The sequence below is a fragment of the Canis lupus genome, chromosome X (genome assembly GCF_048164855.1).
Source record: "Canis lupus baileyi chromosome X, mCanLup2.hap1, whole genome shotgun sequence".
NCBI lineage: Eukaryota > Metazoa > Chordata > Mammalia > Carnivora > Canidae > Canis > Canis lupus.
The window spans coordinates 98270574-98296263 of NC_132876.1; the positions used below are offsets into that span (position 1 = coordinate 98270574).

Genomic DNA, 25690 nt, shown 5'->3' on the forward strand with positions numbered 1-25690 from the left:
AAATAATAATCACAAATTCATTATTATTCATGATTTTCATGGGGGTTTTGGTACTGAGATGTGATTTATTATTATGTAATATGTAAAGAGTGCCCAAGCTGCTTATTAAAATAGAAAAGCCAAAATGGTATTGTTCTTTTTAGCTATCAGTATAAGCCACTGACCTCTCCTTAGAGCTGGTGTTCCAAACCAAAATCTCTGACTCTGAGGCCTGAGCTCCCTTCATAGCTGTTTAATGGATACATATCAACTTGGAAGGAGGTTCTGGCAGCTTTTCACAGTAATCTAATCTCAGCTCTGTCCTCTTCAATATTTTCATCAGTGACTTGGATGAAGATGTAGATAGCATTCTTATCAAATTTGCCAATGACACAAAGCAGGAAGGAGTAGCCAATACAGTAGACAAGAGTATCAGGAGCCAAAAAGATTTCAACAAATTGGAGAGGTGGGCTGAATATTGAAAGATGAAATGGAAATAAAAGGCACTCCACTTGTGTTTAAAAGTAAAATAAAAACAAAATCCAACTGACTTAGACTGGCCTCCCTGGAAACAGAGGAGAAAACTCCGTAAGGTGGAGAACTGTGTGCAAAAGGTTTGTCAAAGGGTTTTTCCATAAAATAATATGTGGAAGGTTGTGACAGATATAGGATTGGGCAGAGAGAAAAAGCTAACCTTCAGTGAATCTGAGGCCTCAGCAGATGCACACAGGAGTTCTAGAACTTGCAGGACCCTGTCAGAGACATCCTGAATGGAGGCAAGGTGGCTGGGCCTTTCTACGCTACAGCCAGCCACTTATTGGTTCTGGATCACCAGTGGAAGAGGGCTACCTTGGATAAAACAGTTACCTACAGCTGAGGCCAATTTCCAGTGAGCAAGGCAGCTGTGGGCAGTTACCAACCAATATTCCCACCAGATAGAGCATGGGGTCTTAGCAGATTATCAAGATATACAATACCCCAGTGTTACTCAAGGTGTGGTCCTTAGATTAGCAGCATTGGTATCGACTCTGGCCTTGATATAAAGGCAGATGCATGGGTCCTACCCCAACCTACTAAATCTCAGAATCTCTGGGTTGAGGTCCAGAAAACTTTTAACAAGCTCTCCAGTCTCCAAGCCATTTCTAAACATATTAGGTTGAAGAACTACTGCACGATGCCAACCAAAAATGTTCAGAGAGGGAGATAACACAGGACATTATTGACAGTAATCTCTCCTGCCTTCATTCCCACCCCCCCATCCCCACCTACAGCAACAAAGCAATGACAAAGGATAATAACTATGGGACATTAGCCTGGGTAAATTCAAGCATATAATGTAGACCTAAGAACTTACATTTCAGCTCAGTAGAGAAAGGAATTTTGTGATAGAGCTGTCCAGAGACAGAATAGGCTGCCTTGTAAGGCTGTAGAAGTTTTCAAGAATGGGTTGGGCAATGCCTTGGTAAAATAATTTCAGGCATCAGCTGGACATGCGATTTAGCATCCTGATCTCTCGCATATACTCTTCCTTTAGAGTATTTTTTCCCAAAATAGGGCTCTACCAAAACTACTAACATTTTATCTTAATAAGTGTTAAGAAAGGGTTCTACGGTCCAAAAAGCGATTTTGGTAATTTCAGGTTAAGTAAAGATAAACAAACTTCTGTAGAATAAATCAGACTTTTTATTAGGGTGTATGCATTGTGAATAAACAAAGTATGTGTGTTTGGGAAGGTGTTAGGAATGGGATACACTGTATAGTATGTATTCCTTATAAAACTTTGACCATGGAACCAATTTCTCAAGAAGAACCTTACATATAGCATCTGGTCTAATAATTATTCTTATATTATAAAATAATTATATTTATTTATTTATTATAAAATTATAATTAACTCAGTAAGCATTTGTAAGATAGCATAGCATCTAGCCCATGCTATTGCATGGAGAGCATTTCACTGGGAGTTACCTGGGTAGTATTCTCATGTGCCATAAGTTCAGCTCTTCACTTGAGCATAAGCCTATACATTTGCCATACTGATCAAGGGAAGCTGTATTATTCTGCTTTTGACTCTACTCAGACGTCTTTTCTGTTATTTCCTTGGGACTATTATTGTCACCTCATAGTCCATTGGAAGCTTCAGGACTTTTTCTGGAAATATTCAAAGATAGATAGATCACTCTAAGGGAGAGGTAGGGCAGGGAGGGAGAGAGAAAGGAGGAAAGGAGCAGACGGAGAAGGGGTGGAATGATGATGACGATAATAGAGAAAAAGAGTTTGATTCTCTGTTAACGGCATATTTGACTCCTACAGAACCTGTTTTCCTGAGACTCTCCACAAGGAAAATGGAGGGGAGTTCATTTAAAAATCACGGAATTAAGGGCACCTAAGTGGCTCAGTGTTCGAGCATCTGCCTTTGGCTCAGGTCATGACCCCAGGATCCTGGGATTGAGTTCCTGGTCAGGCTCCCTGTGGGGAGCCTGCTTCTCCTTTTACCTATGTCTCTGCCTCTCATTCTGTGTCTCTCATGAACAAATAAATAAAATCCTAAAAAAGAAAAAGAAATCACAGAAATAGTCTAGGATACCTTTAGTAAAAGAAGTCTCCATTTTAGCAGATAGCAATAAACAATAGAGTCTATTATAATTGCTGGGATCTGCTAATAAGTTTTTTTTCCTGAAACAAACTCCATTAACCCTCCTTGATACTCTATTCTCATCAACATTTTAATAGCATGGGACTAACTCTTGTAAACTTTTTTTCCCACACAAAACATATAATCCACAACCTGCTAATGATTACATTTAGCCTAATTGTTAGGTTGCTGCTGGTGACAGAAAAATTTACCCTGGCACTTAGACAATTCTAGAAGCCCAGCCAAGCATTTGGTATGTGTGAATCAGCCTTCATATACGTCTCCTATAGAGTGGCCAACTAGCTAAGCCATCTCACTTGGCAGCAATTCCTGATGGATATACCAAATCTACTCTGAGTAGAGGGCAGGGTTTTTCAGTAGAGCAGTCTGGAGAATCAGAATTTTTTTAAGATTGTATTTATTTAGTCATGAGAGACACAGAGAGAGAGGCAGAGACATAGGCAGAGGGAGAAGCAGACATGGGACTCGATCCTGGGACTCTAGGATCACGCCCTGGGCTGAAAGTGGCACTAAATCGCTAAGCCACCCGGGCTGCCCTGGAGAACCAGAATTTGAACTCAAAGTTCTAGCAGGATTTTGCAGACTCCTTGGCAAGCCATTGGCTTGGGACTCCCTCTCCATCACAGGCCCTTGATTGCTAGGGTAGGGCAGCTTGCTCAGGCTGAGTTCTGCTCTCTTCCGTCAGAGGATGAGCAGGTGGAGAGACACCCCTACAATGTGCTAGCCCACATTCCAAATGAATGTAAGATTTTGCCGGCTGGAGTTAACGTTTTCTGAATCTGTGTCCCCGATTTCAGTATCCCAATATTTATAACTCAGATAAAGATACTGAGGTACAGAGAGTCTGTGACTTTCCCAAGCTCAAAACCCCAGATTTTTGGTAATTCTGACAAAGAGACTTTTGTATCTGAAGAAAAAGAAGAAAGTCTTCTCTCTACATTTATATTGCTTCATCATTTACACGATGTTGGGTTCTCTAACTCTTTGAGAATTTTCTCATGTAGGGCCAGTTGTTGCTTTTTAATACTTCAGATAATTCTGCTAACTCTTTTGTACCTGTGCCAGCATCATTAACATGACCAGCTCCAAGAGGGCATCTAAGCAAGTATTTGCCAATCTTCCTGGAAAAACAAACTCCTCTCCATCTTCTTTACCTGTAATTCAAAGTTTTGCCAACTTCCGCTTTTCAAAATGAGTTATCTGGTAAAGCCTTATGATTCTAACATTGAAAGAAATGTTAGACTCAAACTACTTGTGTACTAGTGTGATTACTACCTAATGAAAAATATCTAAAATGAAAAGATGGATATGGATATATATTGGCCATTTTCGAATTGCTTTGATAAAAATTAAGCATTCACTCTTGGCCAGATACTGGAGTAGATGTTGGGGATGGTGAACAAATTCTCCTTGAGTATATTTCCCACTCACAAAGCAAATAGGCAGCTTTATTAGTCCTAACACCAAGGCTACACCAATACATTTATTTTGATTGCATCACTTTTATGAAGATTAAAATAATTACAACTATGTCACGTTGCAAGTTTAAAGAGCTATTTTCAAAATATATGCTCCAGAGAAAATAAGATCAGGTGGAGAAAATTACAATATTTCCATCTTCAAATGAGAAAACAGAAACGTATGTGCCCTTCAATAACACAATTTTTCAAGTGTGGATGATGAACTACTACTTTACCTAAAGAATGTCATCCCCCCCCTCCAAGAACTCAAACTACTTAACAATAAGCTAATTATTAAACTTGCTCCTGGAAGCTTATTATAAAATGGTGCACGTGGTACAAATAAGCAAGGGTAAATAGAGTTGTTTATTCACAAATCAGTTTCTTCTACTGACAGCATTAATTGGGGAAGGCAAGCGTGTAAGTAATGTCCTCAGTGGTGTTGAGGAGAGGTGGGGAGTGGTAGCCAACTCTACACATGTCTGCTGGCATGGGTGGGGTGGGGGGAAGCTTGCAGCTTGCAGAAATTGCTTGGGTAGCCAGTGATTTCCTAAGTAATCACTGTAACATTTTTGAAATTAAATTTAACAATTTGATTCACACCAAGGAGTAAACGGATAGTCAGATCAAACTCAGAAGCATAGTCATTCTAAATGACATTAATCTTAGATGTGCCACCTCATCCTGTGTCAATTAAGCTTTCAGAGGTGATCTTCAAGGATATTTCCAAGTGGAATATTTTGTAGCTGTCCTGTAAACTGGCCTCTCCCCTTGCACTGCTTTTGATGTGGTAAACTTGATTTCTTTACACTCATAGAACTCAGAGAGCAAAGTAAAGGCTGGATTTTAAAAACCTAAGCTCCTTTCTGTGGCTAAGCAAAAAATTCATGACTAACTAGTTAGGTGAACATGAGTAAAGAAGTGACCAAATTGGTCAGTAATCTGCTTGTGTCGGTTTTTATAGTGCTATGCCTTTATCAGTGTTGATCATTAGCATCTACCTTGAAACCAACAAAAACAAATCAGTTGGTTAATTATTAAGGGTCTTATTTAAATGATAACATCTAAAGAGCATTTTTTATTTTGAGAAATCATACCAGCACAAAGATGAGCCAGATGCTTTACAACTTGGTATCTCTCATTGCAAGTAAGTAGTAGTCACTCAAAGGATTTCTAATTCATTTCCTTATGATTCAAGAGTGCTAGAATTTGGAAGAACCATTCTTAGATAACATGAGAGAGATTAATATTAAATATGTACAGAGGAAAATTAAATATTATTCCTATGCTCATTTTTTTATTACTTTTGCCAAACTTTGCTGTGTATATGTTAACTTCATACTACTCTTGGCAGTGGACTGTGTAGGTTTTTTTAAAATGTGTGTATATATACTTTTTTTCTAAATAATTTTATTTATTTATTTATTTATTTTTATTTTTCTAAATAATTTTAAAGAGGGACGCCTGGGTGGCTCAGCAGCTGAGCATCTACCTTTGGCTCAGGGCGTGATCCCAGGTCCAGGTTTCGAGTCCCACATCAGGCTCCCCGCAAGGAGCCTGCTTCTCCCTCTGCCTGTGTCTCTGTCTCTCTCTCTGTGTGTCCCTCATGAATGAATGAATGAATGAATGAATCTTTAAATAATATTAAAGAAGTTGCCTTATATGAGGATTTTGTTTTTATATTTCTAATGGTCAAAAACTAAGTCTTCAAAGATTTAATTGCTCTGATAAAAGAAAATGTGAGCTTTGTTTTCTCAAGGAGAATGGACCCTATGGAAATGTTGCTTACATAAATACTCAGATTGTCAGCTAATCCTAAAAGAGAAAGACATTAATTAATTCTTTGAGAAGCAGTACAATGATCATCTTCTTCAATAATGCCTATCATAAAAATTAGGGGCAAAATTAATTTAGGTGATGTTATATATACTAGATGACTGTTCATGCATTTTAACAGTCTGGCCTTCTTTTCTACAAAATATTTAAAACTTGCATCAGGAACCAGACTTTAAAAATCCATCCCTCCACTCTACTTAAAAAAAAAATCCATCTTAAATCCCACATAAATATAACTGCACTGTAAGAAAAATAAATTTAGGAATAACTAAAAAAAAATTAGGAATAACTGTACATTAAGGACATTCATGACATACCATCTTAGAAGAAATGTTCAGCTTTGAGTGAATAGGGCTGCTTACAGAAAAGAAAACTTGGAGAAGCATTGCCCTTGCCATGCCCCTTTCTTGTTTGTGATTTCTGACACTTCTCCTGTGCTTCTGTCCCCAACTTGGCCTTTCTCCTTACTTTTGTTTTTATTTCCAACTCATTCTCTGTGGCATTTCTCCATTATTTTTGGCATTTGCTTCCCATGAGCTCCTGCATTTTGTCTGATTTTACCTCCCTACCCCTGTTCCTGTAGTCACTCATCCCCAGTGGCTACCAGATGCCTTGTATCTCAGTCCCCTCCAGAATCTATGTGCTCTTCCAGTTCTACTCTCCTGCTCTTAACCTTCCTTTCTAGAGTCCTCTTTGTCTCATCTGTGCATTTCTCTTCTGACTCCATGTTGTCACCCGTCAGAAAATGGCACATAAGGGCATTGTGCTCTGAGCACATCTGGCTACCTTCGCTAGTTGTCCATTTTTTCCACAATGTGTACTGACCGCCTTAATCTGGATAGAAAAGTATCCTAATCAAGGAAATAAACTGCATACAAATTTCCTTGATTATTTTTCCTCTAGAAATATAGATATGATTTTGAACCAGATGCTTAAAATAACACTAGTGTCACATGAACACAGTGCTCTCATGTTAGCATCTAACTGGAAATTCACTCCTCGGAACCCTGATATCTCTTCACTTTTGGTTTTCAAATAACCCGTACCCATCTAGTAATGACAAGTTATTTTTAATAAATCTTTTACATAAAAGGGCAGTCCCTTTTGAAAGCTCTCATTTGGAAAATATTTTTTTAAATATTCACAGTATGCATTTATTTCTCCCTTCTAGTCCAAACTCTAGCTGTCTTAAGCTTTGTATATTTGTTTAAAAAATAACAACAACTACCACAACAAAAAGCTTGCACTTCTTCATTCCCATCAAAACAGGTTTGCCAGCATTAGGTGAACTTAGAATAAAATAGTTACTATATAAGTTAGAAAGTTGATTTTGCTCCTTCCATCATTTTCGTCACCTTATCACCACAGCCAAATGGTAAATGTAAACTTATTCTCTAGAAAATGATCTGGGCCCCAATTTCCAGCTAATTGAGAGAAGCAGCCCTGAGTCGAGCACTGTCAGGCTGATTTGAGTCTTAAGATATGATGATGATTATTGTGTCAAATGTAATCAAGAATGTGGGCTCTGAACTGACGAAGGGGCTGGCTGTTTTTAATTCGGGTTCATATACGAAGCAGACCTCCGGTTCATTGCTAGTCACAGCTGGCCGTAAAAGAGCAATTTTTAAAATGTGATTTCATTCTCTGTGGAGCAGTCAGGATCAGGAATTGGATGCACAGGGGGAAAATATCCTCATTCTCTTCTTTAAAAAATTCTATTTATTTTCTGTATAATAGCTTCTGTCCTGGAATTTCCCTATCACTCTATATCCGTGGTTTTCAAGCTTCAGGTTGAAACCCCCCTTTCTTTTCTTGTAACACCTTCTTTACTATCATAGACCAAAAGTCGTAGATAAGATTCCCTGCCTCTAGACAGAATTTTTTTCAGATTATTTACTTATTTACTTATTTATTTATTTACTTACTTATTTGAGAGAGAGAGCGCGCGCCAGAAAGCACAAGCAGGAGGAGTATCAGAGGGAGAGGGAGAAGCAGACTCCCCACTTAGCAAGGAGCCCAATGCAGGGCTCTATCCCAGGACCCTGAGATCATGATTTGGGCCAAAGGCAGAGGCTTAACCAATTGAACCCCCCAGGCACCCCTAAACAGATTTTTTTTAAATGCCCTGACTTTAATTTTAAAGAGAAATGAGTCATTTATAGTGAAATAATCTCTATTTTGGTATGCAGTTATTCAATTAGGACCACAGTAGAACACAAAAGATGTTTTTAGGTGATTATACTATGAATACAATAACGAATGCAGAACGACACCATGTATTGTATGGGGACTTGAATACTGTGAGCAGCACTGGCCATTCTTAATGGAACTTTCCAAAATGCTGAACAACTCTTGACATAATTTTTAATGCAAAGCAATTTTCTTGGATTTTCATGGCATTTAGTTTTATTTCCAGAAGAAAAAGTTCAATGTGTATTAAAACCTTGATCAAAGTATTATATGTATGTATATATATATATATATATACATACATATAATACTTATCAACAGGGTTTCCCCCATGTGAATGTCCAGTAGGATGTGCAGAAGTGCTGCGGGACTTGGGACAATTCTTTGCTGTCTGAGACATCTCCCCTCGCCAGCCCATCTCCACAGACTGCTAGTAGTGCTCTGCAATCAGTGTATTAGTTTAAAAATCTTCCCTCAATTTCCAGAAGGGCTCTCTAATGTGATCCGTAAAATATGGTTAACTATTTTTCTGGACAAGAACCGATCTGTGAATTAATGAAATAGCAATACTCTCTGAGAACCTAACGTATTTCTTGGTGATACAGTTGCCATTTTTAGAAGACTGAATGAAATGAGCAAGCATTTAAGATCTTCCTAGATGGTGTAACAAAAACCTTTACAAATTATGGGATTATCACTGTGGTGATAATCTATTTCCACCATCTTTACTGAATGGCATGTTCTCTCCAAAAGGATATTGATGACACCCCTCTCAGAGATATTAACTGCCTTCTAACTAGATGTTAACAGATGGAATTAAATTATGTACAACCATCACAGGTGATATTATTGTAGCTCCCAAGATATTTAAAATAATGTATGCTTCTTAGATGTAGGCCATAAGAGACATACACACCCATTTCTTGATGAGGTTAACCAGGTAATTTAGTGAAACAAACACAGATTCACATATATACAGAGATAAATAAAAACCTGTGTGATCTGTATATTAAGGGCAGAAATGATTTTTTTACCCTGAAGAAAGTTTAGGCTGGTAGGGAAACAAAAGGCAGCAGTCTGTTGGCATTTCATCAGGGCATTTGACAAAGCCTTTCATTATATTCTTATGAATCAATTGGAGAAATACTGGCTAGATTAGATGCAAGGTAGGTTGGATGATTTAGAAACTGTTACATGCTGTTACCCAAAGGATGTCGATTAATAGATGGGTGTCAAGTGGTGCAAGACCTCTGGTGCTGTGCCAAAGGTTCTGTTCTAGTCCCTGACACACTGAATATTTCTGACAGAACATGAGTAGAGCTATAGAGAAGATGCCCATTCACATTCACGGCCGATACAAACCAAGGAGCATAGGGGTACATTGGGCAATAGAGCCACATGAATACCTGGACAGGATGAATCTGGAGGGCATGTTTAGTACATATCTCTGGGTCAGGATCAAATTTAAGGGCAATCAGAACATTTGCCAGGGTAGTGGATTGTTTTTAACAGAAGCTATTGTTTGTTATGCACTCTGGCTTTGCGGTGCACCTAAAAAATACATTAAATTAACAGTCTGTGGGAGCTCATTTTAAAAATTCCAAAGAAACTATGTTGGTTTTGTTTGAGTAGTGACGGCCAATTCAGTGCAATGCATTGGCCAGTCCACTTCATTTTCACTACTAGTACAAAACTCGATGAAAGTTACAACCTCCAAAGATTTCATTAATGTCTACACTTCTGCAAAGCAGAGCACAGTTTTGGTCACAGAATTACTCATCCTCATTTTTAAATGTCTCAGTTATAACTGAATAAGAGTCTTTTATATAATCCATTTTGTGTAACAAACGAAGGTGATATCCGCTAATTATTAACAGACTCAACTTATGGGGGAATCCCTGGGTGGCTCAGTGGTTTAGCACCTGCCTTCGGCCCAGGGCATGATCCTGGAGTCCCAGGACCGAGTCCTGCATCCGGCTCCCTGCGAGGAGCCTGCTTCTCCCTCTGCCTATGTCTCTGCCTCTCTCTCTCTCTCTATATCTCTCATGAATAAATAGATAAAATTTTAAAAAAAGATTCAACTTAACATATGTGAAAGCAATGTATAAACTTTAAGATTCTATAAAATATAAATTATTATCCAATCAATTTACGTCAAGAAGTAATTTGGACTCTTAAGTTTTTTAAGAACAGGGGACTAGGACCTTCTCATGTGTAGAATGTCTGTCTGATTCATAGTAGGTTTATTGATTTTAATTGGATTTGCCGAGTGACTATTAAATACCAGAAACCATGGTATGAATCTTGCTCTTAAGGAATTTACAGTAAGGGAATGATGATGACAAAGAAGAATAAGAGACTTTTTGTAAGTGGTGCATTCATAAGTAAGACGATTCTTTTTTTAAAAGATTATTTATTAGAGAGAGAGCATACTTGTGAGTACATGAGTGGGGGGGGGGGATAGGGGCAGAGGGAGAGAATCTCCAGCTGACTCCCCACTCAGCACTGAGCCCAACGCAGGGCTTGATCTCATGACCCCATGATCCCAACCTGAGCCAAAATCAAGAGTCAGATGCTCAACCGACTGTGCCATCCAGACACCCCAAGGCGATTCTTGAAAGCACATGAAGGCCTCAGATTTATTCCTTTAGTGTTGTAGTTTTAATTGAAAAAAATAAATCCTTAATTTATGACTATCCCTCATAAATTTGAATTGATCTAGTGAAAGGCCATCAGTGAATCTCAGAGTATCTAGTTCTTTTAAATACAGTTTCTCCCCCTAGTAATTAAAGTAAGAAATCAAGAAATTTTAAATCTTTCTTTTGAGCATCAGTTTTAATTAGCTCAAGCTATTTGTAATCCTCCAAATCTTATAAATCATATCAGATTTACCAGTCTTGTAAATCATATCTGAGCCATTAAAAGAGGTTCAAAATTAAAAGGGCAATTTGTTTAGAATCCACCAAGACTTAGTCACTCTGAGAGATTAATTCATTTCTCAGCTGGTCTTATAAAAATGTATTTATTTTACTGTAAAATTTCTAGAAAAGAGACGTGTTTGGTTTTCTTGTTAGATCATTTTAATGTAAAACATTTCTCAAAAGGTACAGACTTCCCGATAATCTCTATATCCTCAGCAAACATTTATTAAGTTACCATTATAAGAAGGGCACAATCATATGATTTTCCCTTATTTCCTAAGAAGAAAAAGATTTCACCACTGCCCGTAATGTGCTCTTTTTTGAATATAAAAGCCTCAAGCCTACCTCAGGTCCAAAGTGCTGTATTTATTCTAACAGCTCTCTTAGATGGCAGCTACAGATGATAAGCAAAGAGCTTATAATTTTTTTCTCCACACAAATACACATCATAATCCTTATTCATATAATAATCACAGAAAACAAAGAGCTTTTGAGCCTAGTCATATATTAATACCCATTATATTTACCTCACAGAGAGATTGGCAAATCAACCTTGAGAGGTAATATCTTAGAGTGGACTAGATTTGGTGTTTCTGGCTTTGCCACTTATTTGGGAAATTCATCCAGCCTCTCTGAAAGTCAGGTTTCTCTTTTACAAAGTGTTGATGATTATATTATAACAACTGGTCCCACTAACCTCCTCAGATTTTTTAAAAGTATCAAGGGAGAAAATATATGTGAAAAAGCATCAAAACCAAGGAGCATTATTTTAGTATAAAATACTGTAACAATAAGGGTTGAATTTAAAGAACTCTCAAGAATGTGTTATTAACCACAGGAGAATGCTGAATGAGGAATCAGGTAATAAAAGTCACAAATATTTAGAGACTATAACTTCAAGTTCACGTCAGGAATTAGGAAATTGTTTGTTTTTCCCAATTCCATTGATAGACCTCTACTGTAAGTTCATATCATCTGGTGATAGGTTTTTAGCCACTTCCTTTTCAAGAGAATCTACATGTTTGACTTTTGATCTTAGAAAATTGAACCAACCTGCCTTGCCGCCTTCAGAATATTATGTATCAACGTCTAACCATCTGTTCTGGTTTTCTCTAAGTGAGAATAAGAATGCATATTTATTTGACAGCACAGTCTTAGGAGACTCGAGAGATGATCCTAGGCTTGTCCTTCTAATTTGGTTACTGTATTACTTTTCATATATCCTTTTAAAAGAAAGCTACTCAATTCAGCTTATCAACATGTAGGAAACACATCTCCTAAAGAGAGTTACACTACAAGTGACCAAAACCGAAAATTCACCTTACAGACCACATAATACAAATCATTGAGAATTTATTTAGAGATGTCAAAAATTGACCTCTGTGCTCTGGAGCCAAAACATAACATGAAGACAGAGTTGGGAGGATAAAGAAGGAAGATTGTTTCATACTTCGCCAGACAAACGAGGCTGCAGCAGGCTCCTGCCCCCAAGACTGTAAACCCACCTGGGGTGAAAGGCCCAGAGAGGTTTTCTAGGAAAACCCAGGACCAGGGCGGTTTCGATAGGAACTTGGCCCGAGTGTTGGTCGTGTCCTCCAGGTGGTCTCCTGCTAGAGCCGGCACCTGCCCCCTCCCCCGCCCCCCCGAGTCTCGTTAGGAAGGGTACATCGAGGTCAGTGAGATGTCACTACCCAGGCCAAGTTCCTGGAGTGAAAGATTCTACAGAAAGACAACTGAAGGGAGGGGGAGGCTTCCCCAGTGAGGAGGAGGAAAATGTGTTCAAAGTCAGGCCCTGCCCGAAGCACAAGGGTGCCCATCCTAATTTCCATCCATCTTGATGTTCCTATAACATCAAGAAACTTATAACTATAAGCTATGTTCCTATAACTTCAGAAACTATGTTTAGGGGATCCCTGGGTAGCTCAGTGGTTTAGCGCCTGCCTTCAGCCCAGGGTGTGATCCTGGAGACCCAGGATCGAGTCCCACATCGGGCTCCCTGCATGGAGCCTGCTTCTGCCTCTCTCTCTCTCTGTCTCTCTCTATATATCTATCTCTCTGTTTCATGAATAAATAAATAAAATCTTTTAAGAAAAAGAAACTATGTTTAACTATAAGCCCAACCCTAATCTAAGTTTGTATTTATCTGGAAGGTAGTATAACCACATTTTTCCTAAAGATCTTTTATAGTTCTATAAATATCCAGAATAATACTTGGAATCTCTGTGTATGAACCAATCCCAAACATTATTTTTAAGCTTCCCCAAATAGTGTCCTTAGGTATTTTATCTGTGGAAAATATAAACTATAAATCTTTGATTAAAAGATGTTCATCTCTTTGTTAACAATCAAAGATAGGAATACATATATGTACATATATCTTGAGTATTTCACCTATGCATAATATTTTGTACACTTCTTTTATCACCTAATTTTTCTCAGTGATACATGACAGAAACAGAAGTCAAATGAAATGAGTAATGCAAAGAATAATGGAAAGTTTTAACCATTGTCAACATTTTCTTCTCAGAAATGTCCCAGTGCTTTTAGGAAAAGTACGTAATAATGGTTGTTTCTCTGATGATATACTGTACAAATCTCAATTTTAAAAATGTTCAAAGAATCAAAAGATATATGTATGGAATGTTGTATTTTAAAATTCCTTGCATGATCATGCCGATACTCTCTTACTATCTAAAGGTAAAGTCTACGTGATATAAATTTTTTTTTTACTAAAATGTCTGTATCATTGAAGGAAGTTTCAGCAGATAACTTCAAAGCTGCAGTTTATCTTTAGAGCATTAATCTATTTTTCATGCAAGTGTGTTGCTTCTGCACATGTTAAAAAGTCATCCTGTGTTGTCTGGGGTGAGGAAAGATGGGAATGAGTTTTCTGAGAACTAATCAGCAATACTTTGGGAACATTTAGGTCATGGTTTCCAATTAACTCTGGAGAGTTTGAGTAATTTAGTACCAGACCTCAGGAGAGAGGGGATGAAAACCTCGTTAATTCATATGTCGGTGAACAGCAAACCAGCAAATTTGCGTTGAAAATGGATTTTTTTTTGTTTTGAAGCAAACACCAGCTAGATCTTTCTGCTTTAGTTAGGGTGGGAAAATATCTTTGCATGTCTGTGTTCTCTTATGTGTACTTTTTTTCACGTTTCAATGATTCTGCTTATGGTAAAGTAACAAATAGTTAAATCTGTACTCCAAAATGAAGACCAGGATTCAGTGGTATAACTGTCTCTGCACTTTTCTTTCTTGTCCTACAATGAATGTATCTGGGGGATGTAGACACCAATATCTACTTTCAGAGTTATAAAAATTTCTAGGGTGCAAGGCTTGGGCTATAATCCCAATTCTGCCACTTGTGTGCAACTTTGGAAAAGTCATCCAGTTCTTTCAGAATGAATCTCACCAACAGCAAAATGAAACCAGCAATAACCTGGACCATAGATCTAAGAGATTTCTTATTTTTATGAAAATCAATTCAATTAGGCCAACTTTGAGCATCTGTCACCGTATGTTGAGATAAAATCCAGCTAGATGATCTCTACTTCCTTTGATCAGAAAAGGCCAGAAAAATGTTTAAAGGTAGATTTATCACTTGTTAGGCAAATTGAGATCCTAGTTCATGAATACATTTGAGCTACTGGTAGGGAATCCACATGAATTATAGGCTTAATCACACCATAAGTATAGTTAAATGTTTACCTCTCTGTCTCCTCCACCAGAATTGAATATATTAAATGCCAAAGTCCATGTCCATGCCTCATTGACTTTTGTGTCACCATCACTGAGCATAGATCCTGGCACATAATACGTATGGAATAGATGCATAGATGACTTAATGAGATGTTGGTAGGCATGTACAAATAAGAATGAGGTGCTAAAAACAAAAAAGAATGAGGTGCTGATTTAATGATGATCTGTGTAGAGCTTAAAGCCATTGAGAGGGAATGAAATATCCAACTGGAAGGCATACAAAGAAAAACAGAAGTAGACTGTAGGTAGAAAAAATTGGAGATACCTTATAAAACGATGAGAGAATAAGTCTGAATATATTTTAAAACATGTGAAAAACTATATGGATGTTAGCTTTAAAAATATATTTTCTGTGCCATATCTTAGAGCCTTGATCTCTTATTCTGGGTCAATAGTTAAAAGAACACAGTATATTTCTCACTGTATCGTTCAGCCGCAGAGGAGAAAAGAGAAACATCCTCTCACAGCCAGAATGCTTCTATGGCTGTATTTCTAGGTAGATGTTGCCCTAAGCCACAACATTAGAGTTGTGGCTAGACAAGTACTGACGGGGGACTAGGCCAAGCATTATTGAAGGACTTAGTTTAGATTCATGCTTCTCCTTGGTGCAAATTACTAATACAATTGCTAGCGATTAAATGGAATCCTTTCAACCAACTGCTGTATATCCATTGGTAATACAATTCTAGCTGTCCCTTGAAAACACAATCTGAAGTGATTTTTAAAAATCAAAATGTAATGCATTTTCTAGCAAGTCAGTGGAGACTGTTACAGTTACAGAGAGATCGAACCTCAGGTTATGTTTGGTCCTGTGACTAGTGTTGCACGTTGCTGCTAAGGTGCTCATTCTCTTATATCAGTATCTAACACCAACAAAAGGGAAAAAAATTGTCATCCTATAATCATTTCCTAAAAATATCATAGGAAATGATAGTGGTTCAATGCAAATAAGCCAGGAAGGTGATAGTGCAGGTATTTTTTTTGGTTACTCCATGACAATACCAGGGCACAGATCAGGGGTGTTTTTTAGCAGAAGACTGAGTGCTGTGAATTTCCTCAATTTGTCACACTTAAAAAAACACCTGGGCCGAATAGCCTCCTCTATCAGATTGAGACTTTTTCCCCCTAAAAATATTCAATGTGTTTCTTTCTGTTTGATTATATATATAACATATTTTTAAAATTTTATATATGTAAAATCCTGGTTACAGTGCACTGATAAAGTATTGTCCACTCATGTATCTATGAGTAGAATATTGTCTATGCATTCATTCAGCTCTACAGCCTTACTTGGGAAAGTAATAAGTTTCCCTTTCCTCATGTGCTTTTTATGTATTAAGTTGACCCATAAGAAATTGCTGATATTCAACTCAATAGAAAATTTGGAGTCTTAAAGATTTAGTTAGAGATACCCTGATATGTGTGTGGGTGCTTGGTGACAGATCAGAGTATTGCTTGTCTGATTGCCTCACTGATAATCAGTTCTTAAACGGAAAACGGAGATGCTGAAGACCTGCCTTCTGTAATTCTTCCCCTTTGAGCAGAATTGGCTCTGGATGAGTACCTTCTTGGGCAGGTACAGGGTTGTACTAAGCTTTACAGTACAGCATTTTGCCCTTCAGTAAGTTCTTGCTTCTAACTGGTGATAATGCAACTCTACACTACGTATAGATCCTTATTTTTTTTAAGATTTTGTTTATTTGAGAGAGTGCACCAGTGAGAGAGCACAAGCGGGGGGTGGGACAGAAGCAGACTCCCCACTGAGCAGGGAGCCCGATGAGGGGCTCAATCCCAGGACCCTGAGATCATGACCTGAGCCACCCAGGTGCCTCTCTATAGATCCTCTTAAAGGGCAACCAAGGGTGCAGGCGCTCTTCAGGCTCATTTCCTGAGTGTGAGAATACTCCATCCTGTCCCCTTATGAGACCACAGTCCGTGTAAGTAGTTGTATATTTCTCACATACATTTATTTCTTAAGCATGTATATTTTTAAAATCCTCATTTAGTATGACATCTCAGCATGTCAGTTTTCCCAGGAGGCAGATTCTGAGAAAGCGATTAACTTGCAGGAATTTTGTTAGCGAGTGCTGTCAGGATTAACACCTGTGAGGGAAGGAACAGGAAGGAAGCAGGACAGGGAAGGAGAAGCTGGGCTTCAGTGCAGTTGCAACCACAGCATCAATCAACCACCCCCCTCCCCAATCCTCCCGAATTGTTCTGAGTTGGAGCAAGAGGGCCAGGCTTTTATAGCCCACACATTCACCAGTCATTGGCTGCATCCTGCCTCCAGTAGCTTTCTCAGAAGCTAGGGCAAAATGAATGGGTCTCGAGTGGCGGTGATACTCAAAGCTTTAGCATATATTGGAATCACCTAGAAGACTTGTTAAAACACAGCCACTGAACTCCATGCACAGACTTTCTGATTTAGCAGGTCCAGGGTAAGGCTCGAGAATTTGCATTTCTAATATGTTCTCAGATAATGCTAATGCCACTGGTCTGTGGGTCACATTTTTAGAACCACTGTACCACACCACTCATACTTAGGCACTTGAGAAAGGTACATGGTGACCTTTTAAACAGAAAAAAAAAATAAAAGTCATCATACCAGTCCACACTCCACCAGATTCTTAGCTATTGTATGTTATAAACCTAGAATAGCTGACAATATTAGTTGCATAAAAAAGGACTTAACCTCTGTAGTAGAATATATTGGTAAAGTATTATTACTATTTCCAATACCTGGGCATTGTTACTTTTAAAGTTCACCCAAATTTTCACCAGGATCCCATAATTGGATAACCCAGACAGAATTGATAAAATAACCCATGTTCAAGATCTTCGGTTTTATTCTAAAACAATTTTTAAGATTTCTTTATGATTCTCATTATTTCTGCATTTTTATTAATCATATAAGCCACTTAAAGCCATATGGTTATGGAAAATTAAAAAGTATGACATACATCCAGAGCTATTTTGAATGCACAAATATGACATATAAGTACCCTCATTTCTGGTCTAGGCTTGGTGTGATTAAAATTTAGGAATTCGGCGTACGTAGATTGACCTCAGGAGAAAGGATGCAGCCTTAAAACTCCCACATGAGCAGGAAACAACAATCTCACCTCTGATCAAAGAGGCCTGTAAAAGAACTCATTTGAAGAGATTTTCTGCTCTCACGGCCATTGAATTTTGTTAACATATTTTCCAAATTAGCAAAGATTAAGCTTGATGTTGTCAATATTTCTGAGCACTAGGGTATCATTGAGGAAAATGGTGCCTTACTGTCCTGCAAGAGTTACTGTTCTTCCCTAAGGGCCTAATTTACAAAGCAGCAAACTCGCTGGTAGGATTTGGCTAGAAATCTCATTGTCTCGGTAGAACCCTTTCATCTAATTTATGTGCATCGTATTTTACAAAGAACTCTTGGAAAGTTATTTACTAGTTACCTTCTCTGGAAGCAGAGGATAAGTGGTGTTTTTAGTTCAAGAATAGGGGAGCATCGTGTGCAGCTCATGATGAGGGGGACCCTGATAATAAAATGCACACTGTCTACCTCTCTCCAGGCTTCACTCTGCCCTGAGAGTTTCATTTTTGTCCTTTTATTTTCCATGAAGTTGGAGCATGTTAGAAAATATGTCATCGTCTAACCCTGCACTTGTCTTCTGGAATGCGACAGCTTATTTCTACCCCAAATTTTAGGCTAGAGGTGGTGTAAGTCTTAGTGATTTCTGATGTGCAAGTCAGCCTAGAAATACTAGCTTGAACAGGATGAGATCGCCACTTCTGTAGGTCAGAAATGGCCAGATGCGAGCAGGTTTCAGGTGCTTCAACCTGTGCGTTTCATGCCAGATTGTAACATTAAGATTCTCAGTGCTGTTGCAATGGTTCTGAGCTTTTAAGTCATACTGAATAAAATGATAAATAAATAACGATTTTGATCTTCCTCCCTCCATTGATAGTTTGAAAACCAGATAAGCAGGGAGCAAGCAGTCCAGGTTAGTCCATGAACTAGGCAAGGTTGAACTGATTTGCCCAACCCAAATGCCAAGGTAACCTTAGGCTATGCAGCATTACAGTTTATTTAGGGGTTGATAAATAGCTTCATGCAATGCTTCCTTTTTTTCCGATAGCTGCATCCTCATAAACCTATTCTACCCTCCACCAGTTAACGCAGACAGAAGATTTTTATCCAGTATGAGCACCGAAACTACACTGTGGAAGACTGTAGGCTCAGCAAAAACCTCACCCGTGATGAATAAACAGCTCTTCCGGGGGCTTTGCTGCCGCTGGCTCGGCAGGAGCTGTTTATTGCCTGGTTTGCACATCCCATGATAAAGTTGCTGCTGAAATAAATTGCAGTTTTGCATAATTATTGACAATCACATCCTAACAAGCAGTGTGTATCATATTCAAGTGTTCAATTTTTTAAAATCCATTTTTAGCTTATGTTTAATCCCAGAAAGTGTTTGTGTAGTAATAGAAGGCAAATATGGCATTTAAATAGAGTACTAATTTCCTCATTGCAGACAAAATTTACCTGAATCTTTTTAGATGGGACTGTTACTGCCAAAGACAATTTTCCCTCCAAGATGTTATTATGTAGATTTTTGCTGAGGGCATATGTGTGTGTATCCACAATATATGCATTATATATATATATATATATATATATAAATTTTTTAGATTTTTGTGTCATTAGGAAATTTGGTTCACCCTTTCTAAAAGATTAGAGGAAGGGTGAGGGGGTGCCTGGGTGACTCAATTGGTTAAACATCTGCCTTCTGCTCAGGTCACAGTCCTGGGTCCTGGGATAGAGCCCGCTTCAGGTTCCCTGCTCAGCAGGGAGTCTGCTCCTCCCTCTCCCTCTGCCCCTCCCTCCCCACTCATGTGTTCTCTCTGCCTCTCAAATAAATAAAATCTTTTAAAAAAAGTTTAGAGAAAGAGGAATGGGATGTGGGCCTAGTGAAGGAAGGTGTTTGAGTAACCCTGATATATAACTAACGGTATGTGGGAGGCAGTCATCCTGACACACACATTGTCATATTTTCATTCTCAGCCCAGCAATAGGCATTGTAGATAAGAAACTTTGAACTCCGAGAGGTTAAGTAAGGTGTTACACCACACAGATGGTAGAGGATATTGGGATTGGACCCAGGTCTGGCTGGTTTTTCAGCTTTCCTTTTTCCATTACACAGAAGTTTTTCCTTTGGGAGAATATTCTCAGTTGCATGACCATCAGATAACGAAATGTAAAGCTAACACTGCAGTTAGAGCCATTAGAACACAATACTGTCACGCAATGTGATATGTTGCACAATGTTTTCTGTGAAATATGTCATCTTTCTCCTTGTTAGTCTTTCTGTTCTCGTCTGCCCTCTGATCCCTTTCTCTTGTTTCCTCCACTGTTCTACTTTCTGGTTTAGCTTTGCATTTTCTTGACCTTTTTCCTTGCCTACTGAATCCTGACTTTCTGCCTCAGGTGACATCAAAGATAAGCATGGTATGGGGATTTGGGAGCTTTACCTATAAAGATGAGCTTTCACTTTTGCAGCATATGAAAATAAGTTTTCACAGTCAACCAGTAAAAAAAACTATCAAGTTAAAAAAAAAAAAAAGATTGTTTTTGGAAGTTCATATATGAACACTCCAGAGTCTACACACACACACACAAATATACATACACACACACTATTCTAGTTGTTGCTTCTAAGAGGACTTTTAGCAACAACCCATACCCTTGTTGGTATATTACAATTTAGTCCCTTGATCTTAGCTCCTTTAATGAGGGCCCCCGGGGTGCACCATTCTGATAACTGAGGAGAATTACATCTGGACATTGGTTCCTTTGCAGATTGAGTGAGCGAGAGGCTGCTCTGGAAGAAACCCACAGATTACTGCAACAGTTCCCCTTGGACCTGGAGAAGTTCCTTGCCTGGCTTACAGAAGCCGAAACAACTGCCAACGTCCTGCAGGATGCCACCCATAAGGAAAGGCTTCTAGAAGATTCCAAGGGAGTAAGAGAGCTGATGAAACAATGGCAAGTAAGTAAAGCTTTTCTACTTTGCCTCTTGTGAATCCATGTGAACAGTTCACAGCGTCGGTCTTCATAACTGATGTGCTGGGGACAAAGTAAAGTGGTTGTTTTATATGGCGTGATACAGTGCGGCATATGGCCAAGAAGGAAAGAGGCAGAGGGAGAAGGCAAAGTCATTTAGTATTTCATTTAACACCCCAGGCTTCCAAATGGTCCATGTTTTTTTCACCAGGGAAAACTTGCACGTAAAACCAGAGCTTTGGCCAAGGAGAAACTTTGCTCCAAGAAATAAATTAGGAATTGGTTTATTAAATGGAAAAAGTTGCCATTTTGGAGTGTTTATTTAATATTTTACAGGGAAAGCATCTGTATGAATTGTCTGTTTTATTTAGCGTTGCTAACTGAATCAGTTTCCCTTCATTACTTCCAAATACATTTTGAAATGTTAATCTGGCATTTTGTAGCTTTCTTCCCAACACGATCTGTAAAAAGAAAAATGAGATGGCTAAATTTGTCATAGTTAATGATCATACAATTTTCAGACAATTGTTTTTCCTAGAAACAAAAATTATTGCTATAAAATTTCATATGCATAAACAGTGAAAAGGGAAGTTTAGGGTAGTTTTGTCTAAATGACATCTTGGTTCAAGGAGGCTTCTTACGTTCATTCTCCGTGCCTGATATAATTTTCTGAACCATTATGAAGTGTTGTTATGTATAGTTGAGTTTTCTGACATGAAACAAGAACTTTACTAGTATCTCAAACTTAGAGTGTTAAAAACAATATGATCCAGGTTTTGGACTACTTTTTTCCATATATTTAAATTATGATGAAAAAGTGATTGTATATCCTAGCTTGAAAAATAATTCCACCGTCAGACCATAATAAGCAATGTTTCTTTCCTCGTTTTCCTTCTTTTTTTTTTCTGTTTTGATAGGATACTTGATCTACTTTCCTGCTCTTGTGCATAGAGTTAATGACAGTGGCAATTCATAGCTTCTCAAATTCGTCGTTTGTGTCTTCCATGCTCCTTAGACCCCACTTGCTCCTCCACAATGTGTGTTGAATTAGTTTGATCATTGGTTCGTTCATCATAGTTTGTTAGAGCAACATCTGACTTTATCTTTGTAGATGTGTCCCATGGCTCTAGAATATAAAAGCAATGCAAAGTTAGATTTTTTTGGTAACTCTTAGATGAATGGTTAGAGAATATTCTGCTGCAACTTACTTATGATATTTTATAAACTTTTAGCTCTTCCTCCTTCTACATACCCATGAAGCTACCTCGAATTTTAATAAATATATGGGCTCACATATTCTCATCAGCTATGGTAGATAAAGAATAAAACTTCACGTGGGTTTTTTAGCAGATTAGTTTGAAAAGAAAGAATAATCCAAGAGACCATTTTATAATAAAGATTTGATAAAACATCCTTTAAATTAGTGAACAAGTCTGATTGAGGGCAAAGACACATCCATGTATCTACTATATGTTGTTATCTGCATTACTATACAATGAAAATTCTGAGAAACTGCAAGATTCTGAATCATTAAGAGAAAAAGTTGCCTTGTTTTTAAACTGTATCTCCTATGGGAGAATGGAGAAGAAACTACATTTTGTGTTTAGATCTCTGAGCTCCCTTTCAAAAACAGTTGAAAGTTATGCAGAGGACATTTTCTTAGCTTATGGTATATTACTTATAAAAAGTATTTGTTATTAAAAGCTATATAAAACTCCTCTAGAGTTCCTGAAAACCTTAGACATATCATTTTCCCCTTAACTACAATAGGACTAGCTGAGATCCCAACACTATTTTAAAATAGAGACAATTTTTTCATTCCCTCTGTGTTAATATTGGGTTTTCTATAAATTCCAGTTGCCTGAGGTTGAAACTACATTTTATGGATAGAAATGACTTTTATAGCCAGCTCTGATTTTCAGTTGGATGGCCGGATAACAGTCTTTTGCTGAAAGATTTGGCGATGTCATGGAAAAAATTCGAAATTACTAAAACTATTGATTATTGTTGTTAATGGTGCATTTCAAGTGATAGAATTGAATTAAGGTACTGGGGTTTAAAAGCAACAAATGGAAACGCCAAGATTGAAAATAAATATAACCACATATCTTAGGAGATTACATGCAATTTCAGTATTTCAGCTAAATGGAAGTCTTTGTTTTATTTCCCTTACAAAGATTTTTTTTATTTTGAACAAAAGGAATTTTCTATAATATGTGTGAAGGAAAAAAAGTATAATGATTCGCCTTTTCACTTTGTTTGAAGAAGCTGGTAGCATTATGTTCATTGTTTGATTCATGCTGTAGAGCGAAAGTAATTCTTACATATTAAAAAAGGAAACTCCAAATGCCTAGCCAGAACATCAGCTCTCCCAGCAGATTCCAATACATCTGTCCACCCGAAAGCATTGATGTTTTATTTTGTGAAAATGCTGCTGAATGGATACAGGGGCTGGCAGGGGGCTGGGGGGAGCCTTCACAAATATGCTTTTGCTCTATGACTGTCAATCAATTCTTCTATATATGGAGATTCCCTCCCCCCCCCCCCAGCTCTTGCTAGAATGAGTATCACTGTTATTTACAATCCACTTCACAGGATGTTTAATTCTCTCAGCAATAATCACAATTCATGGGTTCTATAAGAATACATGTTTTATGAAGCATATGCTTCCTGAATGGAATTAATCTGAGTAATTTCACTCTGAAAGCCATTAAAATTCCTTCCTCATATTAGAAAAAATGCTTATTTAGTTTTCTTGGTAAAAGCAAGGACATTATAGTTGTCCTTATACTTCAGGATGAGGAGATTTTTCTTATAAATAGTGTTATTTCTGACAGTCTAACTGGAATGTTAAAGCCAATACATTTTTATAGAATATCATATAGAGCCCTGAGAGGTGACAGTCTGAGAATTTTTACATTGCAAATTTATCTTTAAAATGAAAAAACTGTATTCATAGTTGAATCACATTCTTCCTGTGTCCAAAACATTTCCACTTTGGGCCCCAGAGAATTAATAAAGATAGCCTCTGTTCCAAATTCTGACATAAAACCATCAATAACTATCTGAAAATGGGAAGCCTCTGTATCTTTGCTAATATTTCACAAGATTTCTGTCAATCTTAACTGATTCTCTAAGGACCCCTAAGAGATCATTGTAATACCAGCTTGTAAAGAAGGTATGTGGGTGTAGGTATATGTTGGGGAGAGATGCTCATAAAGGTGTAATTAGGATCTTTTTCCTGACAAGAGAAACTATGGAGTAATTAATATTTGAGATTCCTTCATCTGTGATCTGGATCTTGTCTCAGGCCATAGCTTTAAACCCAGTTTCTTGTCTAAGCTTGTTTGTTTTTACCCATATCTCTCTACCCAACCCCATCATAAAAGTTATCTCCTATTAAAGAAAACATTTCCAGAGAGCCTAGCTCGATAAACTTTGAATTGTACATCAGCGTGCACCTGTAAATTGATTAAGGAAGCTTATATTTCTAATACACTTTTGAAATTGGGGAAGTAACTTCCTCAGTGTTTCTCACAAAAAAAAATCTTGGCCCACTGGTTAATTCCAAAGGAAGAAGGAAGAATGCAATCTTAGTAACACAATTAGTATTCTGAATAAATTGGATTGTCATCTTTCTTGGGACATCTAAGAATAGAGAGGTAATCTGAGGTTCCCTAATTCTAAGAAAAGGAAACCCTCTGTGTATTCCTTTCCTTTGCTATAATTTGAACTGAGTTTTATACAATTTTCTATACTTCTTCTTTGGTGTCTAAAGAATATAAAAGTTAATCTTGATATTTTTCTTTTGCCTGGCAATGACTGCCTACTCTTTTGGATATGTAAAAACTTTTATATATATCATTTCCTCAAGAACTTTGATTAATCCATGAAATCTGTTAAGTGCCTAGTATGGCATGAGGACAACCACAAACATGATTACAGAGATGCTTTTCGAACACAGTTCAAAGTATTAGGTTGTATAATTTAATGAGTATCAATCCACAATTTTTATTTTTTTACTTTTATTTAACTTTTTTAAACCAAAAAAAACTCCAGTTCATCCATTTCTTTTACCCCTATCTCTTGCAACCACCAATCTGTTCTCTATATCTGTGAGCTAATTTTGTTTTGTTTTGTTTTGTTTTTTAGATTCCACATATTAGAGAGATCATATAGTATTTGTCTTTCTCTGTCTGATTTATTTTACTTGGCATCACAATTTTTAAATAGAAAGGAATAAAATTAGCAGAATAGAATAGGAAATAACAGAGTTCATCACTCTTAAGTTAGGGTCAGGTTTTGTGTGTGTGTGTGTGTGTGTGTGTGTGTGTGTGTGTGTAACTTTTATTTTGGCTGTGTATGTGTGTGAGAGAGAGGGAAAGAGAGAGAAAGAATGAGAATGTGCATACTGGATATATTCAAAAGCCTCTGTATTAGAATAGACCTCTGCCTTTGTAATGCTTATATTCCAGAGATCAAAATACGTATGGTATGCTAAAGCAAATTATAGTAGTGTGACGAGTATTAGAGTAGAGAGCTAGACTGGGTCTAGTGAAAACAGATGATTAAGCTTAAGCCTTCCAAAGAGGCTAGAAACTCACTAGAACAGTGTTTTCCCATCTTCCTTATATATTGGAGGGTTTTTTTTAAGATTTATTCATCTATTTGAGAGGGGAGGGGCAGCAGGAGTGGAAAAGAGAGAGAGAGAGAGAGAGAGAGAGAATTTCCAGCAGACTTCCCACTGAGCATGGAGCCCAATGCAGGGCTTAATCCCAGGACCCTGAGATCATGAACTAGCCAAAATCAAGAGTAAGATGCTTAGCCG

At 37.6% G+C, this 25690-nt stretch overlaps 1 protein-coding gene across 15 annotated transcripts in view; it reads left to right on the forward strand.

The window, feature by feature from the left end:
* The window catches only part of DMD (dystrophin), a 2167959-nt gene that overhangs the window by 1663858 nt on the left and 478411 nt on the right, over positions 1 to 25690 (forward strand). For all 15 annotated transcript variants that reach the window (XM_072818058.1, XM_072818060.1, XM_072818056.1 and 12 more), the window contains one exon: positions 20659 to 20848. In XM_072818058.1, the coding sequence (XP_072674159.1) occupies positions 20659 to 20848 (190 nt within the window). The remainder of the gene's footprint in view (positions 1 to 20658; positions 20849 to 25690) is intronic.